Raw genomic sequence first — 21,415 nt, 5'->3', positions numbered from 1 at the left:
TTAGTTGTTTGATATTTAATCATTTTAAAATTAATTTTTTTTTTTTGCTTCACTTCAGCTTGAACCCAAGGCCTCACACATGCTAGGCAGTGGCTTTCCCATTGTGCTATATCCCCAGTCTTCACAATTCTTTCTATCTCTACAGTGATGTCCTAACAATGTACTCTTTCCTTTCCTTCATTCCTTCAACTCTTATTAGTTAGTCTATATATTAGGTCCCATTTCTAAAAACTTTCTCAGATTTTCCCCTTCCTTTTGCTGAAGTTCAAACTCTGCATCTAGTCTAGTTACTCTCTGTTTTGGTCCTGTACACTTTTATTATTGTTATATTGCTAAAGAATAGATCAGAGCAGCACTTAATGTTGGAGAAGGATGCATTCCAGACACTTGGGTCCCTTTGGAATTTGATGTCAAGTTTCTTATGCACTTCTACCCCACCACAAGAATAGACATATTCTTCCCTCCTCTTTCAACTATATCAAGCTACCATTTCCAAAAAGTGCTAGGCCCACTTGGTTTTATCTGTGATTTGACACACTTCTATCTCAGGAAGGAAACTATGTTCTTATTTTTGATGAAATCTGGTCAGCTTTCAACTATTGGCTCCTCCATGTAGTCACCCTTCCTACTAGATTTAGAACTGTATCTTTTCTTCACAAAATATCCTGGAACCAACCTAGATGCCCTTTAATAGATGAATGGATAAAGATATATATATATATATATATATATATATATATATATATATATATACCACACATATATATATACCACACATATATATATACACATATACATACACACACACAATGGAATATTACTCAGCATTTAAAGAGAATAAAATAATAGCATTTGCAGGTAAGTGGATGGAGTTGGAGAATATCATGTTAAGTGAAATAAGCCAATCCCCCAAAACCAAAGGCCAAATGTTCTCTCTGATAAGTGGATGCTGATCCATATGGGGGGTGGGGGGTGGGGAGGAGATGGAGGAACTTTTGCAAAGGGGAGGGTGGGGTGGGGAGGGAGCATGAGGGCAAGAAAGATGATTATTACCCTACTTACATGTATGACTGCACATATGGTACGACACAACATTGTGTACAACCAGAGAAATGAAGTCGTGCTACAGTAGTGTACAATGAGTCAAAATGCACTCTGCTGTTATATATATATATATATATATATATATATATATATATATATAATTAAAATAAATTAGTTAATTAATTAATTTAAAATTAGTTAGTTAATTAATTTAAAAAAATGGAACACATAAAAAAAATCCTCTGAAGACAGACTGTAAGCTTCATCAGGACAGGGACCTGTGTTTCCTAGCCCTTGGGGCCAGAATTCTCTTCTAGTAACAGGCTCTCAAATGTCATAGAGAATGAGTGTCGTTATTATCATATTTTACACAATTAGCCAACTGATCCCATTTGCTTTTTCTAGTGACATAGAAACTATCAAGATTCATGGGTTCAAGAGTAACTTTTTTAAGGATTTTAGTTTTGAGACACTCAATATTTTCTCATAATTATCAATTACTTAAAATAGGAGGAAAAGAAGGAAGGAAAGGAGAGCCCAACAGGGAGGAGAATAGTAAGCCTAAAATAATTTCAGACAGTAAGTAAAAGAATCTAAATTCTCAGGTATCATGTTTTTGTCTACACGCTTGCTTGTTTGTTTCATGAAAATACATGGAAACTTTGCTTTAAGCTTTCTTTAGCAGAGGAATTTGGCATGAGATAAAATTCAGTCAGGCACAAAGAATAAGACTGATACTAGGTATCATGGGTCCCTGAAAAATTGAATCCCTAATTCATTTTGAAAACTATTTGCAAGATATGTATGTGACTTCTCTGCATATTTTGATTGCGATCTAGAAGGTATGGTCAAAATTGGAATTACAAAATCCACCTTGTCCAAAGTTCTTACCTGATTAGCACCACTTCCTGTTACAATTTTTATTTTATTATGCCTAGTTGATCCATAACTTAATTTACATGCCAGTGTTAAGTTTATATGTTGCTTGCTGTCTACACTAGTCTTATTTATGTGTGTATCCATTCTCTCTAGCTTGTGTTCCTAAAGTTAGAAATGTAGGCCAACACAATTTCTGCCAACCTAACCAGTGTGAGGTCTTGATGAAAGATTTGTTAACTAGGTGCTCAATTCCTAATTGAAATTCATAACTAAAACCATAGCTTCATCAGTATGGAATGTTATTTTTAGAACTCACCAAAAGAATGGTTCTTGTTCATCATCATTATTATTATCATTACCATTATTAGACATCTCAGAGCCTCTTAATTTTTGGAATAAAAGCAAATGTACAAAAATATACATTCTTTTTATAAAACATTCATAAACGGTATGAGTTATAAAAAGTTATGCAAGGGTATGAGAAGGGCCTCCGCAGGCACTTTAGAGTGCCCTTTCTTAGTTTTTATCTGTTTATTTTTTAAATCTAGTAGTGAGTCATTTAAAGATAAAAATACAGGTTTTCTAATAGTTTTATGCGCTGGTTTATGCTTTTGTTGTTCGGGGTACGAATTCAGTTAAGACTTAAAGAAACAGGAAGATATTTTGATCTGAAGGCTGTATGAATTCACAAGGGAATGAGTTTGGTTTCTGCTCTGCTTTGTAATGCAAAGAAGTGCATTCCACAAAATCAGATGAAACAAGTCATTAATTTGACAGTCTCAGTTCTCATAGTCCTATTGATTCAGAAAGCTGAAAACAGTTATGGAGGCTTATTGGTTCCAATTAGGAGTTGTGAAGCTCGCGAGATTAGAAGAAATTGAGATTTCACTGGGAGAGGAATCATTCAGTAACAGAATCCTTCTTAACAATTTGTCACAAATGGGTATAAACTGTTGGTCTCCTTTTATTTTTTATTCTTTTTCACTTATAGATTATTGTGTTCTTCAAGTTAGAAATGACGACCAAGGCAATTTCTGCCAACTTTCTATTAACCAGGGTAGGATCCTAATGAAATACCTATTAACTAGGTGCTCAATTCCTAATTGAAATTCATAATTAAAACCATAGCTTTGTCATTATGGAAAGCTATTTTTAGAACTCACCAAAAGAGTGATTCTTATACACTATTTTTATTATTGTTATCATTACATTATTTGACATCTTGGACCTCTTAACTTCAAAAGCACATGTAAAAAGCTTGCATTCTTTTTAATAAAACATTCATAAATGATATGAGTCATCATCATTTGTGTTTCACAATGTCCAGAATCTCATTTTAAAGTGATTGTATCATCTTTCGGATTGCTTTTAGAAAAAAATATATTTTATCTTATCACATGAGAGGTTTTATTTAATGAATACAAGCTGAAAAGGTTTCCATAAGTCTTTTGAGTTGTTCTCAAAAAAATTTCCAGTTCCTTCTATATAATTAATATATATGTATATACCTCAAAATATACTCTACTGATGGAATGAGCATTGTAGATTCTATAGATATATACTTATTTTTAGCACAAGCAGCATCTTGCATGGAAATACTCCTATCCTTACAGGTATATGACAGTTTTTATTTTCCCCTTCCTTATCAATAAGAAGCCCAGCTAACCCATGACTGCCCTTAGTGCATATAAATAATATATATCTATAATAATACCCTTTAATGGAAAGAACTTAGAAAATAGTTATAAAATAGAAAAAAATCAAGGAGAAAGTGGTGTTCATATGTTTGAGGATAATATTTAATAAAACAATATAATGTTTATGTATATATATAAATATATATAATATATATAGTATGTTATTTATTATGAAAGGTCAATATTTCTTCAAATAGTCCTTTCAGAATTTTTATTTTTTTTGTATGTTAAACATAGTGATATTTTTTCCTAATGAACACAATATATGTGTGTGTATATATATATATGTATATATATCTGAGATAACTTTTCTTGATTTGTCATAATAAAATGACAGGAAGGTTTTTTTACGATGTGTGGGAATGCCAATGAGAAAAGATTTGATGACTAATATCAGTCATAAAATCCTTGGTTACCATTTGTTAAAAAAATATACCTAGCTGAAAATCCTTTTGACCAGTTTGGCACTAATCTAAAATTTGCTGAACAGTGAACAAAATCCTACTCTAATAAAAGATGGCTTCAATTCCAAGTATATTTAAAATAGAAAAAATAAAATTATTATAATAAATCCAACATCACAGCAACCAATTCAGAGAGCTTAATTATGACACTACTAAATGTGAAAATCTATTCAGTGCTAGGAACACTTTTCACATTACATTCACGCTAAAGATTGGCTGTTAAGAGCTCATTACTGGTATTTTTCTAAAGAGTGGTTTATTAAACACAGTTACCTAATAAGCATCTTTGGTGGTGAAAATTGCTGAAAACAGTAATGAGTCTGATTAGACTTCATTTCAATTACGACAGCTTGTCTAGGGGAAAAAAAAGCATATATATAGATATAGATCTCTCTCTGTCTCTTTCTCTCTCTCCACGCACACGTGCACACACACACACACACGCACACACACAATCTCCTTGCTGCTGCTTTGGAAGCTATAAGACACCACAGAGTTCAAAAAGGAAAAAAAAAATCACCTCTATATTTCCTTTCCACCACTCTCTAATGAAGAGAGAATTGTCCAAGTCATCATCCAATTTACACACTGGGAAACTGGATGGACAAAGTGGAGGCACAATCATGTTTGCTTAAAAACAGCAAAGGATGCCTTGACTAATATGTCTAAATAAGGTCACCTTTAGTTTCTCTGGTTTCATTGTGGTTGTCTTCATAGCAGTATAAAGCTATAAAGGAGGGAGAAACTTAAAAATGATTCATTCCTATTTGGTTTGTGGAGGTTGTTCTCCAGATTAATAGGCTCAACCTTTCAATTATGTTTTCTACATGGACTTCTGCCTAAAATCATAACAATACAGGAAGCTGTTGGATTATGCATGCTAATTATCAGACCAATATTTTAATGCATGTATTAGGGAGAGGAAAAATAAAAGCAACAAAGCTTTACAAATGTGCACTAATATTTCACAAAGTGCAAAGGATTGTTCAGTAGACACACAACTTGATTTTATTTTTTAAAAAGAGAATTACTTAGCTGTATTTTGCAGAAAACCTCCTATTAAATCATGCCTGGACTATTACTACTAAAACTGGGCAGGGTGGGCCTGTTAATGTAAAAAAGCCTTTAAGTGATTAAGCTGTCATTGTTGTCATTTGGGTACTCTAGTAACACTTTAATGCTTCTGGGAGCTATGGCCAGAGATGCAATCCGCTATTTTATTGTATATTTTTAATAGATTCTTTTAAAGGTATAATATCATTCGACATTGAACTGGATAAAATAATTTCTAAAGCAAAATATGAAAACAATGGTTAGATATAAAAGCACTAAATAAAAATAGGGCACACTAAAACATCCTCGGCCGAAAAATCTGCACACGTTAGCTAAGTGATCTTATATGGCCCAGAGATGAAAAGTAAAATATAAATAAAATTGCCATATGCTTGTGTGTATACTGATGCTGTTAAAAAGACCTATTAAAAAGAAGTGTTTTTACAGATACATCAGTTTAATGAGTAGGAATGTACTTCTAGACCTATGATTCAGCATGAATTCTATGAATTATCTATAATGATTTTAAAAACTATTGTATTTACTATTAACAAAAAATAGTTAACAATGGAATACTTTCCTATGTAACTCAATTATAGTTTTAAAGTAATGATTTGCTTTTTATGTAAATTCAGACCTTCCCCAAAATGAATATTCAGCTAAGGAAATAAGTGTTCACGGTGTGTTTTGAGATCATAAATAAGATTTTAAGTTTTATAAATGTCGAGCTTTTTGATGTATTTGAACTGGTTTAAAAAAAAAACACAAAAATCAAATACATAGCCAAATAAAAATGTAAGCAGTGATGAATTTTGATTAAAAATATGATGTACATATTACACATTAGTTAAATAAGAATTTGGTTTTGGTGTGCTGGGGTACAAGTCAGTGATAGAGTATGTTCTTAGAGTGTATAAGGACTTGTGTTTAGTCCCCAACACACCAGAGTATGTACTTAGAGTGTATAAGGACTTGTGTTTAAGTCTCTAATACTCCTCACACCACCACAGGTGAATTAGAATGTATTTTTTTTGTAGTCAGATATTATTAATAATTAGGCTTGTATGACACAGACATTAAGGAGGATGATAGCAGTTTTCAAAATAACTTTTTCTTCTCTCATTCCTTTTCCTCATTTTCTGTATGTCCTTTCCAAACTACGATTACATATGCAAAATTACAGACACCTATGTTTGATTTTTACATAGCCTACTTGTGTTATCTGTATAGTTCTGTATACATTTTGGATTTCCTGTTACTTTGGGAATTTGAGTGCAATTAATGAGATAAGACAATTTGAAAAAGTAGCAGAAAGATTTCACTAAACAACTAAAACTAGCAAATGTAAAATTAAGCTTGTTTCAACGTATCATCTCATTTCCAACTATGACTGAAACACTGTATTATCCATCACCCAGGAGGTATTAAAATAGTTTATAATCATCAACAAGAATATAAAATTTTAGAATTGATTACACCATAGAGAAGTAACATCATTCCAGCTTTTAACTCTACTGAAGACAATATTGAAAGCAACATTATTTTTAACGCTCTATTAGAGACAAAGTAAGCCACACATGTTTGCTCACAGCAGAAGAGAATTAAACTGGGATTATTTGGAGAATTATAAGCAAAAGAAGGAGATCTATATGTCATGTGATTAATACACATAAGACTGGATCGACCATTTTATTCAATTTAGCCAGAGCTTACACTTTAAAAAAATATACAACATCATTATCCATCTAACAGTAGATGGAATTGTGTTGTTAATTACTGTCATAAAGAACACAATCAAGATGGGATAGGAAGAAACAATTTATTTCCTTGTGTTCTGTCCTGTTAGCACATTCCCATGGACAGTGGTGTTGGGTACCTCCTCCAGGACTGGAAATGCCACTTTTTTTGAAGATGCTGGTCTCCTCTGCTTCTGTCTTGTTATGCAGCATTCTTTGTTTTTACAAATGAAAAAGCCAACAGCACTGACAATCAGACCGTCATTCACATTGCACTTTAACAAGGTTCTGTTTATCTGGAAATTCAGGGCATCCCAATTATAGGTGGAGTCTAGATTTATTTCCCCAGACCCTACTTGGAACAGGGTGGGGAAAATACAAAGGTGATAATACTGCTGTCCCTGCTGAGAGCACTTCACTTTTCATCCTGGGCCATGCTGGTTGTATTCTAAAGCAGTTTATCTTCATATGTCCTCTTCTGTGGAAGAAACAACACTAAACCTACCAAAACTCATTTCATATGTAGCTTTTTCCACTGCCTTCAGATCAAAGTTATTTTCTTCAGGCTGGACTAAATTATACACAGGTCCCAGGAGTGAAGGACACTGAATTAATGCACTATGTCACCCAACCCTGACTATAGAGTTTTTTTTTTTTTAATCCAAGACACTATTTTGCTATTGCATTAAAAATTAATGCATGAATTGCCAAAAAGAAAAAAAATTATAAATAGCCTAAACAAAATTTGTCTGCGTTTTGCACACTTTAGATTCACCTAAAGCAAAGAGTTTTTAAGGAGAATGGTGGAAGGATTGTATTATGTAATATGTAAATAATGCACTTCCTCCCTTTCTAATTATATGAGAGTTCTCAGTCTTAAACAAGCATTTTTAGGTAAACTATCTTTCTAGAATTAAGTTCCAGAGAAACAGAAAAGAGGATGAATGCAAATTCCATTTACACAAGGTCATGGGGTTTGGGAGATTCTGAATTTGTTTATTGACCCTTGTCAGCTTGGTGTGTTGGGCTAAAATGAATAGAGTTAAATTTAAATATAACTAAATTGAGCCTTACATTTAGATACTTGAAATAGAATATACACATGCAAGTAAGTATTTACAAATAGGTTTGTACATCGTGGTTAGTGTAACATTTTAGGATTTTTGACTGAGAAAATCAGGCAGCCATATCATAATACAAGGTATCAGGTTGCCTTAGTTTGTGTTAATTAAAAGTGTAAACATACATTATGTGGAAAATAGTATCTTTTGAATCACCTGTAATAATCTCAGCCTTTTAGGATGATTGTAATTGTTATCTTTGAAAAGTCCCTTTTTAACAATATTATCCAAAGTACATGTATGAAGACACAAATTGGAATGAATATACTTTGTATACAGCCAGAGATAGGACAAATTGTGCTCTATATGTGTAATAAGAATTGGAAGGCATTCCACTGTCATATACAAATTTAGAGAATTAATAAAAAAAATTAAGCATAAGGATTCAGAACACTTGGGAAATGTACAATACTTTTGGCATTAGAATTTCTTTCTCTGGGTCCATCATATAGGCAAGATGCCAGGATTCTAGCATGGGGTTCTCTGGTTGTGTTAACCCCATTTATCCCTGCATGCTACACAGCTCACCTGTTATTTACACACTTAAGAGAGTTGATTCTGCAGAACAGGGAAATGCTCTGTTGTGACACAGAGCATACATATTCATTAGCCCTGGCAGTCCCTATGGACTTATGCGGTGTCCTGATGATCTTTGTATGACAAAAAGAACTGGGGGAAGGGCTGATAGTCTTAATGGATTGAAAAACATACATGGGAAGATGAAGAGACACATGAGAAATGAAAGGCTGCAAATAACAAATCTAAAGGTTAACTATAAAGCACTACTTAAACTGATGATAAATTGTCAAAAATTCACAGAAGTAGCAAAAACAATACATGTGTCTTCACATGGGAAAATAACCACTTATCTCAGACTCTTTCCCTTGCAATAGTTGATGACACCTGACACTAAGATTAGGAATATGAATCATTTGTATATTTGGATTGTTTGTGTATGCAGTGATATCTTCTTGTGAATTATTTACCAGATGATTCACAGTTTTGGTCACTGTTTTTAGTTTTAGATTATTAATAAAATTGCTTTTTTTTTTTGCCCAGAAACTTTAAGTTTCCCTCCTCCCCCACACACAAATCATGTCAATCATATTTTTAAACTCTGAGGATTTCTCTGTGTGAGTATATGTTCATTTGTATAGTTTAAGTATTGGAAATTTTAGAGTCCCACAGGAAAAACATGTACTTATTTTGAATTATGATCATGATTTCCTGAGTTGTTTTGAATGATAAGGTGTAGAGCTTGATCATATACTGAATATAATTTCTGTGGTCTGAAAGTGATATTTCTGTCATCAATGTAATTTGTTTTGCATAAGTATTTTGCTTTCATTCTCATAAATATAAGCCACCTTCTTATATGTCTTGCATATATTAAAAATAATGACCAGTTAGATCCACTCATACCAAGTTTCATCTTCAGTATGAAAATATTGGCAAAATAGTTTTATTTATTTGATTATATTTTCATGAGTGAATATTTAATGCATTTCAAGTTATAAGTCACCTCCAAGTTAAATTCAAAGTCAGGGCATATCCCCTCCCAGTCCAAGTCATGGTGCCTGCAACACTGAACACAGGCTCTCACTAGGCTGATAACAAAAAGGATGATATCAGCCACTTGCCCAGGACCATTCATCTAACAACTTTCTGTACAAAAAAAGAAGCACACCTTTAGAGTAAACTAAACAGCCTACCCCAAAATTGTAAAACTAATGCAACCGAGTAACAGGAGATGCTTTACTACTAGAGTAAACTTTGGTTTGTGGTATCAGAATCTATAGCATATTCAAAGGAGCATATAAAGAATGGTGGAGATGGCTATATGGAAGACAACAGGAACTATATCTGATAAATGTGCAAAAAGGAAAACTGAAACAATTATCTTGAACAAGTTTTTTAAGGATAACATTATCCATCATTCCACACTACTGTACTAATGACTGTGAATTCAGGAGAAAATTAGCACTAATTTTTAAGAGGGAAAGGGACGCTTTCTTATGAAAAATAGTACTTGAAAAATTTTTCTTCTAAAATGATCACATGTTTTAAAAAGTTTTTTAGAGCACTACATTTTCTTGCTGGTTTTCAAGAAAATGTACATAAGTGAGGAAACTCATGCTTGAAGCTTCAGAGTGAAGTCATAAATTCATATGGCTGTGTGACCTGTTCGATATAAAAATATGTGATGTAATAGGAAATGGAACACCATGATGTGGAGGAAAGGTTATATTGTGTCCAAAAAGGAAGTAAGTAGTCAGATTTAGCCAGCTGTTGCCAGGCAAGAATGAGATATTCTAAGATCTTTAGCTTGTCTTAAAAATAAGAAATATATAAATTATATAATTAGAATATCTTATTTTGGGACTGGAAGTTTATGAACATTCTTAATTAGTTCTAAACCTCTAAGTGCTTTGTTTCTTAGTTTTTTCTCTTCAGTGTTGAGCCACTGATAAAATAAAAAATATGAAATAAGATACCATGAAAAAATTTTGAATTTCTGACATCTTTTTGATCAAGGAAATATCTTTTTATGTTCTGCTGAATATGAAATAATTTCATACTCATTTGCATTCAACATTTACACTGGAAGATTTCCTCTTCAGTAGCTGTCCTGAAGTTGAAGAAAAACTGATCTGTAAAATTCTGGGAGTGACTTCGCCTGTTTTCTCTCTAGCCAATGTTCTTTTATGTTTAGTGCACTTCTAGTTTTTTAAAAATAAATAATAATAATCGTGCAGCAGCTCATCCTTGGAAACTATTTTCACAAAATGCTATTATTTTAGATAATCCTAGCACCTCATAGCAATCTAGGAGGATAGACCATCCAAGTTCCACAGTGGAGGAAAAGGAGTACATTGTGCCTGAGCAGCTTGACCAAGATTAGAACAAGTAATTGACACGCAGTGTCAGTGGTCTGATCTCCAATCTGGAATCAGTGGTCTGATCTCCAATCTGGAAATTTTCACTCTTCAAACAAAATTTTAAAGCTTGTTTCTTTAGTCTCTTTCTATCTCAACCATCTAGTAATAGCTCCAAGTAAAATTCTGGGATACACAAGCTTGTTAATAGCCCCCCCATAGGACGCTATAGTAAGGAAAATTCAGAACTGAAAGTGACACCATCTAGAGTGGGCTAAGATCATTTTTTAAGTTCTGTTAATCCACAAAATCAAGAATGTAATTTTAGAGAATGTAGAATGTGAAATTTTAAAGAAGACAGAAAGCTGAAAGGTTTTTATCACCTTGTAAAACAAACTAGATTCCCTTGAATCACATAGAACCCCAAAGCTTGCATATAGTAAACCCTGAGTTTGATGTCTAAGTAAATTTGAGACTCCCTCTATCGCATGAAGATTAGAAAATAATTCTAGTTTTGGTATACTCATGATGGAACCAAATTAGGTGGATTAAAGAGAATATGTATTTTGTGCTTCTCTCCCACATTCCCCCCCCCATTTATTATTTTTAATCTACTGTTATAATTTTAGATTAGGAATTATCAGGAAATAGGCTGAGGAAATTTCCAGATCAAATGCATTAGTACATCTAATACTGGGTACTGCTTTGTTGGCCTCTCAGCTGACAAGGATGACTAGACATGCGAACAGGGCTGCTGAGTCTGCTCAAACACTTCATCTAGTCCTCACTCCCTTGAAGAATAACAATTAGATATTGCACAGGGCAGGTTTTCAGTACCAGAAGGTTTGGAGTCCCTTTCTCACTGCATAAACCTATATTTTTAGCAAATGAATTTGCTATTCTCTACTTAAAATTCTGAATTCTCTGTTTGTTCCTAAGAGATGATGAATTTGTTGCATTACTAGGCTGAAGGGACTGTGAACTGGTATAATTACTTTGCTATATTTACTCTAGTTTTAATTGTTTTCTAGAGAGAACTTGCTAAACACTATTAAATATTTTAAATGTTAAAAAGCAGTGATGAAAAGTTGAGAGGTACAGTAGCTCAATGGACTGGAATAGACAAGCTAAGGTGGTGCAGCTCTCCCAGAGCAGGGAAGCCCGCCTTGCCTGCAGGTGTTTGCCTCAGGTCTCTGCCCTTAGGAAGTCTGAGAAAATGTACAAATGAGTGCTGAGTCCCTAGCAGCCAGAATTACCCTATGGGAACGTAGTTGAAGAGGGCTGCTATAGACCTGCCAAACTGTTGAATAGCATATGCTTATTAAGGGTGGGAGCAGTATCACGAGTGTGTACCTCAATTAATATTTACAGGAATATTGCTAACAGTAGATCCTAGAAGACCTAGCATTTTATTTCTAATTTCCACCCATCCTGAAATTTGTGTTCATACCTCTCAATTTTCTATGTAACTCTTTCTTTGTAACTTTGAGACTATGGCAGAACTTCAAGGGATATCACAGTGGCTGTTTCAGAATGCAACAACAAAATAAAAGAAGTAACAGGGCAGTAGCAGTTTAGTAATTGAACCTAAGCTCTGAAATGTTTAATGATAAGAATGGTAAATGTTATCAAAACCACCAAGTTATATAGGAAGTATAGACTTCCTGATTTATATGTGCGTGCATGTATATATATATATATATATATTCATCCTATAACAATAAAATAACAAAACAGAGGTTTTATTGTAGCACCTGCCATCTCTATTCAACACTTATGACAAAATATCTTAAAAGCAAGTTTCTATTAAATTATTTTTAAAAGGAACACAGTGCATTGTGAATTTTGCCAGCTGTGTTAAGAATTTTCTCCTCCTTTCAAAAATAAAATTTGATGTTTTGGAACAATTTTTACTCACCTCTAAAACCTATTTTTCTTAGTTTCCTGTTTTCTGATGTTTTACTGTACCTGTTTAAGTTCTTTCCCAAAAATAGTGGGAATTATTATTCTGGAGTCAAATATCTAATAATGCAAAAAGAATGTGTTTTCTGAGGTTTTTCTTTTCCTCTTCTGAGAAGTCATATAGAAAGCTGTTTTTAAGTCTCTCTCCTTTGGGGGTGCCAAATTAAGGACTGCCTCTCATTCACAGACAGGAGTAGCACAATCAAATGGGGAGTGATTGTTTTGTTCAAAGAACATGCGGTTCTGCATTTCCTTCATTTCACATCAAAATTATCATAGCCAATAAACAGAACAGCAACTACAAAACAAGTTTGCTATTACTTCTAAATTAGTGTTAAAATTCAAGAAACTGGTAAAATGGCTCTTTTTGCCTCTAAGGCCAGGACAATATGCTGAACAATGATTTCTTAAGATCCCACTAATATTAAGAACTAGTTAATGGTTAACTATGATTATGTTTTCAAATAGCAGTGATGATTTGAAAGCACTGGATAAAACCTCATGTTTCAGGGTACGTGAATAATTTTGTTTCCTTAAGTTTAATCAAAACTCAATCTTGTCTTTTGCAGCCCTGCTAAGGTTATTGTTATTTAGTATGCATCAATAAATAAACTTCCAATTATCTTGGTAAGCACATCCAAAAATAGCTTGAGATTTCAAAGGCAATGGTGTATCTAGTAATTGTTCCAAATAAATAATTTTGATAGATAGGATCTTTTCTTAATTTCAGATGAAACAGAAATCTTATGAAATTTAATTAGTTTTGCTAGAGTTAAACTATGCAGAAATACCCAGTGAAAATGGACATTCTGTTTTATTAAATGCATATGCTCATCTTTTATACCAGTTGTAACTTGTTAAGAGCATTTTAAAATTTTTTTTTGTAAATGATTAATTTACAGGAAACGTTATTTAAGTTGAAAAAGGTGAAGGATTTTACATTCTGCTTTAAATATATTATATGTATATATTTATGTGTGTATATATGCATATGCATGACAACTCTAAGCCAGTTTAATTTTTGTTCAAAGATATTTTTCTCTATCATGTTTGATCAGTATGTTAACTAATGCCAACAGTATTTAGCTCAGCTAAATGAAAGGAAGACCCGCTCTTTAACTTTTGAGTGTGTACTTGCGTGTGTGTGTGTGTGTGTGTGTGTGTGTGTGTGTGTTTTGTAGTAAATTCCATTGCCTGTGACTTTTAAATTATTTTCTGAGACCTTGCTGCAAGCTGTTTATTCATGTCTCTCTTGTATAAAGCTCCTAAAATGCCGAGTCATAGGATATGTAAGTTGTTATTTTCTCCACTCATTATTTTGATAATATTTAAAGAAAAAAATCCTAATGGAAATTCCCTAGAAATAACTTACAGGACTAATGAATTTATAGGTCTTTTAGACAGTTCTACATTACAGTCACATTAATATTCTCTGCTTTTTATAAGGCTTGAAGTAAATCCCATGACACTAGAAGAATTTAGATACTGATTACTCGCGATTGGTTCCTGGTGATTTGCTCTTAATAATTTCCAGTTGAATTTAATGAAAGTATGATTCCTGAAATGCTGCTTCATTAAAATTGCATCTTTTTCTCTTTAAGTGTGGTTTCAGTCATTTCACCCATTTTGTGGTGTGTTTTCCTCCCCGTTAAAAAGCAATGATTGAGAAAGCCAAGACAATTAAGCATATCACTTTAGTTCTTCCTAGAACTCACTGTCACAGCCTCTCTGAGCGAACTGATGTGAGTTGCACTTCATCAGGATTTACAGTACTATTTTACCTTTGGAAGAGATTATTTTAAAATGTGCAAAATTTTAAAACAAAAATATACAAAGATTGGGGTAGCTGAGGGAAAGTGAAGGAAAAATCTGTTGCATATACAAGAGAAATAAGGTCTTTCATTATTTTTACTAGATATATACGCATACACATATATAAAGGTTGATTAAGTTATACTGTGCAGCATTCAGACTTAATTTAACTGAGTTGGTGATTTGCAAATGAATATCTACATGGATCCTTTTTTAAAATCCAAATGCAAATGAGTACAACTGCAGTAAAATATATTTGCAAATGAATCCTGTTGCTTTATTCATTTATTGTGTAATTACTGCAATCCTTCCCACCTTGTTTTCAGTATTTCTTAATCATTAAGTCGGAAGCATGACAGCAGTGCCAGCCCTGGCATGATTCTCTTTGACTAAAACCTTGTAAATTAACACAATTAGCACAGCATCATCCTGCTAATTAACTTCCAGTGTCTGGTGCAGTGGTTTTGCAAACAAGGAAGAGGGAGTCAGAAGGGAATCAACATGCCATTCTGTTACCAAACGGTGTGCTGTGTTCAGTTTAGCTCAGTAAGTCAAAGCTGGCCATGTCAGAAGCCAGAGCCAGGCAATGAAGAGCTAAAGGAGTTGAAGGAGGAGAACAGAAGGTGGTAGAAGCTGTCAAAATAGACTGGTAATTCAGAAGGGAGCTGATGCCACAGATGCTTCATTTAGACCAGGCCTCCTTCTTATCAAGGAATCTCTGCCAGAGGGCACAAGACTGTTTGCAAAATTCACTTTGGGTAATACAAAGGAGATTAAGGGGGCCTAATATAGCTGTACCAGAACAGGAAATGTTCCAACCAAGCAGAAATTAGAATGGGATGATAGGATGATAGGAAATAGGAGAACAGGGTTCCAGTTTTCTTCTGCAAATAACTACCGATGAGGCCTTGAAGGATGCTTTGGGAATCTCTTTGGACCATGTTTTTCCGATCTGTGAAATAAGTTCATTTTCAAGACCTTTTTAAAAGTTTAAATTCAAATGATTCCCTGATTCTAACTGCTTAGTATGTTCTCTTATTATGGGGAAAATACTTATTTTACAGTGTGTTCAATAGTCACTTTCCTTCAGTTAGTAATCTAGCAGATGACAGAGTTACCTATATGAGCCCATTATGTAGTATTTTTTTTCAGTTTCTGCCACACACAGCTTCCTATAGAAATGTAAAGAGTTAGAAACAGAATCTCTCCAGTCTTACCTTCCTTTCACTTTAGTTCCCCCCTCATATGCATATATATATATGATCATACATATCATATGTATATATGATGTTCTGCCCTCCCCTCTTGGTAAAATGGAGGCTATAAAGGGAGGAGGATTATAAGAAGGGAGAATGCTAGAAGACAGACAGACAAGTGATGCTTGTTTTTTTTTCCAGAGACTCAACAACAGAACTGAGAGGCAGAAAGGAGCCAGTTGTAATTCATACCGAGTTGTAGGCTTTGTGCGATGAAAGCGATGGAGCGCTGCCTGGGAGATTGCTTTGCTGCACTCCACGAAGCAGATTTGAAACTGTCGTGGACCACTTTAGATGAGAGTTGGATTATGGAATGACCTGCTATGTCTGTGTCATATTGTTCTGCGCAGGGAGCATTATACTGTGCTAACTAGGTGTTCAGTACCAAATAAGAGAGGTATCCTAGATGTGATCTGTCAGCTGTGTCTCATTTTTATATTGTTAAAATATAAAACAGAAACTGTGATGTGAAGAGACAGAATAGCTAGATATTGTACATGTTAATACTATCATATGCCAGATATTTAAAATCCATGAATATTTTATTGGAAGAACCCATGATTGAATTCTCATCTGCAGAAATGTGTGTGTACATATATATGTTTGTGTATGTATGTGTAATATACAGTAAATTGATGGGCTTGACAGAAATAGATTTGCTTATTACTTAAAAATGAAAAGCATTGGGTCTTCTACAGAGTTTTCTTTTAAATGCAGTTTACTTTCATAGAGGGCTAAAATTCAGTTCACTTTAAAGAGTTTATATTATAGAGATCTGATTGGAAATGTAGCTCAGTGGTAGAGTGCTTGCCTAGCATGCACGATGCCCTGGGTTCAGTCCTCAGTCCCACAAAAGCATAATACAGAGATCATAATGGGTACTGTAAGCTGTGGAGATTCTTTATAATGTAGATATCATTAATGGAAGATAATAAGTGGAAAAAGCATTTGGGGGGAAAGCTTTAAGACATATGATGAATAGCTAAGTGAATTAATTGTTTCCACCACCCTCCCCCAAATCCTTAGGCTTGAAGATGCAGTGGACGCCAGAGCATGCCCAGTGGCCAGAACAGCACTTTGACATCACCTCAACCACTCGGTCTCCTGCCCACAAAGTTGAAGCCTACAGAGGTCATTTGCAGCGCACCTATCAGTATGCTTGGGCGAATGATGACATATCTGCTCTGACTGCATCCAACCTATTAAAAAAATATGCAGAGAAGTATTCTGGCATTTTGGAAGGTCCTGTGGACCGACCTGTTCTCAGCAACTATTCAGATGCACCATCGGGACTAGTGAATGGTCGGAAAAATGAAAGTGAACCCTGGCAGCCTTCCTTGAATTCTGAGGCCGTGTATCCCATGAACTGTGTTCCGGATGTTATTACTGCCAGCAAAGCTGGAGTTAGTTCAGCCCTCCCTCCAGCAGATGTCTCTGCAAGTATAGGGAGCTCTCCTGGGGTGGCCAGCAACCTGACAGAACCTAGTTACTCAAGTAGTACCTGTGGAAGCCACACCGTACCTAGTCTTCATGCAGGGCTCCCATCTCAGGAATATGCCCCAGGATACAACGGATCATATTTGCATTCTACTTACAGTAGCCAGCCAGCACCTGCACTTCCTTCACCTCATCCATCTCCTTTGCATAGCTCTGGGCTCCTACAGCCACCACCGCCACCTCCTCCACCACCAGCCCTGGTCCCAGGCTACAATGGGACTTCTAACCTCTCCAGTTACAGCTATCCCTCTGCTAGCTATCCTCCTCAGACTGCTGTGGGGTCTGGGTACAGCCCTGGGGGTGCACCCCCTCCTCCTTCAGCATACCTGCCTTCAGGAATCCCTGCCCCCACTCCCCTGCCCCCCACCACTGTTCCTGGTTACACCTACCAGGGTCATGGTTTGACACCTATTGCACCCTCGGCTCTGACAAATAGTTCGGCAAGTTCTCTCAAAAGGAAAGCTTTCTACATGGCAGGGCAAGGAGATATGGACTCCAGTTATGGAAATTACAGCTATGGCCAACAGAGATCTACACAGAGTCCTATGTACCGAATGCCCGACAACGGCATTTCAAACACAAATCGGGGGAATGGCTTTGACAGAAGTGCTGAAACATCATCCTTAGCATTTAAGCCAACGAAGCAGCTAATGTCCTCTGAACAGCAAAGGAAATTCAGCAGCCAGTCCAGTAGGGCTCTGACCCCTCCTTCCTACAGTACTGCTAAAAATTCATTGGGATCAAGATCCAGTGAATCCTTTGGGAAGTACACATCGCCCGTAATGAGTGAGCATGGGGACGAGCACAGGCAGCTCCTCTCTCACCCAATGCAAGGCCCTGGACTCCGTGCAGCTACCTCATCCAACCACTCTGTGGACGAGCAACTGAAGAACACCGACACGCACCTCATTGACCTGGTAACCAACGAGATTATCACCCAAGGACCTCCAGTGGACTGGAGTGACATCGCTGGTCTCGACCTGGTGAAGGCTGTCATTAAAGAGGAGGTTTTGTGGCCAGTGTTGAGGTCAGATGCATTCAGTGGACTGACGGCCTTACCCCGGAGCATCCTTTTATTTGGACCTCGGGGAACAGGCAAAACATTACTGGGCAGATGCATAGCTGGTCAGCTGGGGGCCACGTTTTTCAAAATTGCCGGTTCTGGACTAGTCGCCAAGTGGTTAGGAGAAGCAGAGAAAATTATCCATGCCTCTTTTCTCGTGGCCAGGTGTCGCCAGCCCTCAGTGATTTTTGTTAGTGACATTGACATGCTCCTTTCCTCTCAAGTGAGTGAGGAACACAGTCCAGTGAGTCGGATGAGAACGGAATTTCTGATGCAGCTGGACACTGTACTAACTTCGGCTGAGGACCAAATCGTAGTAATTTGTGCCACCAGTAAACCCGAAGAAATAGATGAATCTCTTCGTAGGTACTTCATGAAACGACTTTTAATCCCACTTCCTGACAGCACAGCGAGGCACCAGATAATAGTACAACTGCTCTCACAGCACAATTACTGTCTCAATGACAAGGAGTTTGCACTGCTCGTCCAGCGCACAGAAGGCTTTTCCGGACTAGACGTGGCTCATTTGTGTCAGGAAGCAGCGGTGGGCCCCCTCCACGCCATGCCAGCCACGGACCTTTCAGCCATTATGCCCAGCCAGTTGAGGCCCATTACATATCAAGACTTTGAAAATGCTTTCTGCAAGATTCAGCCTAGCATATCTCAAAAAGAGCTTGATATGTACGTTGAATGGAACAAAATGTTTGGTTGCAGTCAGTGATAACGTCTTTTTTAAAAAAAAATGCAATGAATGTTGGCACACACACATAAAACCTGCTACATAGGGAATAGAGCCCCTTTCCAGTAGTGTTTAAATTGCAAAGGGTACTGGGGAAGACGACAATTAAGTTGCATCTTTATAGAGTCAGGGTAGATTTGGAGGAAAAGTGGATCAAATGAGAGCTTCTGATTTGAAAGCCCCAGATGACAGAAAGCGTTCGTGGATGCTCAGTTCGGTTCAAGCTAGACAACACTCACCAAGGAGCAAGGTGCAAGTGTGTTGATTTCAGAAGGACATGAACCTCGTGTGTTGATTCCATTCTGCTGTTCTCGAGATTTAGTTGCTGTCAAGTGCCTGGAGTGGTGCTTTATTTTTTGTTTGCCTCACAATTACATTGGTGGCATGTGCTAATATAAAGAGCTTTAACTTCAAACATTATTGGACTAAAGAGATGAACGGTTGTGTTACAAACAGAAAACCAGATTTTTGCCATTTTAAGAGCAACAGTATTCCTCAATCCTGTCTGTTCTGCAGTATTAAGCTAAGAACAGGTAAAACAGGGTAACGGTAATCTGGACCTTAATTTCTGCAGTTCATTTCTTTTAATGTTCTTGTCTGCAAAAACTCAGGAAAGTGATTGTGATTTGTACAGTACCTCAAAGGAATGTGTTGAAAGCACTATGTACTGCTGAGAGTAATAGGATAGGCTTCAATGTTACTTTATATTAAAATGTATGTTTACCTCAACAATTGGAAAATAGCAAGGAAAATTACTTTGAATGTATCCAGAAAAATACTGAAGTGTGATACAACTGAATACTTATGATTTAAAGTAGAAATGGAAGGATTTTTTAAAAGTTCTTTTACTAATTATGGGGAATTAACCAGAGCAGAATAATTCTTTATGTCAATAACTGCAAGAGTTCTTAGTACATTGCTCCTTGATAATTAAGTGAAATGTTCTTAAAAGGTACACTGGTTAATGGAAAGCTACTTATTCAGTTTGTGTTAGTGTCTCGAACAGTCAGCCACAGACCTATTTAGGACCCTGAAAGTCACAGTACCTGAAAAGGAGGACTGCCTTTTACTGCCTAGCTGGTAGTGGGGGTGGTGGTGGTGGTAGTTTGCAAGTTCTCCTTAAACTGCTGGGAATGGTGTCGTCGTTCTCTTCACTAATCTAGTTTATAGGCTTGCCGTGCTGTTTGATAGAATGCAGAGGATAGCAACCCGAACCCACAAATAAGGAAAAATTTAAAAACAACCAATATGTATCCGCAAAGAGCCTCTCCATCCCTTCCCCTTTTTGACTTCACTCTTGTCAGTGCAATTCTGCTTCTCATTTTGAAATCCAGGCTCTCGTGCTCCTGCGTTCATTTCTACCTCAGTTTTGTTATGTTTCTCTTGGAAAGCAAAGTAGGAAATTGAAAGTGGACACACACACCACAGTACAGCTTGCCAAACATGTTGCTTTGTTTCCTTCCATCTCTCCGCATACACCAAGTTTCCCAAAACATTAGTCTTTATGCTTACTTCTGCCTCAGTCCACCACCCGCCTCTCCTAGCATATGTGGCATTTTTCCTATTTCCCCATTCCTCTTCTGCTTCCTACCAACTTGTTCTTTGTATCCTTTAATGCTTTATGTGCAACTTTTCATTGAGAGCCGGCTGATGGTCACCAATGCCTCTGAACAGTCACACTGCAGGCTGTAGCTTACCAAAGCCACTGCCCATGCATAAGCAGAACAGCCTAGCATTTTGAATGTATTTTCCTGTCTTTTTATTTTTATTTTTATTTTATTTTTTTTTAGTTTAGAAATGCAGTAACAAAACTGTTGCAAAGCACTGGCATTTTATGTATTCAATAAGTGATGTACATTTTAATAAATAAATAAATAATAAATAATAAATAAATAAATGCATTGAGAAGCCCCGAGAAAGGTCTTTCTGTTAATTTTTTTTCTTTTCAATTTTTTTTCTTTTTTTTTTTTTTACTGAGCTCATCCACAATGTTAAATTCCCTGAAACATTTAACATAGAAAAACTAGTAAGGGACTTTATGACATTTCTTAAATTTTATGATACTTGATGATTATCCCACCCTCCACTTTTTTTTTTTTTAATCTTTCATGTTGGTAAAAATCGAGCAAATGAACCAGAATTTAATTCACTATGATATTCTATCAGTTGAAACTGTGCTTAAACATAGATAGTTCATATTAAAAAGCAGTGCCTTT

The 21,415-nt window shown here is 35.8% G+C and overlaps 1 protein-coding gene across 2 annotated transcripts in view; it reads left to right on the top strand.

Annotated features, from left to right (window-relative positions):
* Fign (fidgetin, microtubule severing factor) overlaps window positions 1-20,947 on the top strand; it is a 120,135-nt gene extending 99,188 nt beyond the window's left edge. For both annotated transcript variants that reach the window (XM_026393133.2, XM_077798565.1), the window contains one exon: window positions 16,927-20,947. In XM_026393133.2, coding sequence (XP_026248918.2) covers window positions 16,935-19,181 — 2,247 coding nt within the window. In that variant the 5' untranslated portion in view covers window positions 16,927-16,934 and the 3' untranslated portion in view covers window positions 19,182-20,947. The remainder of the gene's footprint in view (window positions 1-16,926) is intronic.
* The last annotated feature ends 468 nt before the right edge of the window (window positions 20,948-21,415 follow it).

Source organism: Urocitellus parryii, chromosome 1 (genome assembly GCF_045843805.1).
Source record: "Urocitellus parryii isolate mUroPar1 chromosome 1, mUroPar1.hap1, whole genome shotgun sequence".
Classification (NCBI taxonomy): domain Eukaryota; kingdom Metazoa; phylum Chordata; class Mammalia; order Rodentia; family Sciuridae; genus Urocitellus; species Urocitellus parryii.
The sequence above is the reverse complement of the archived record's forward strand: the minus strand, read 5'-3'. Positions and strand labels throughout refer to the sequence as shown.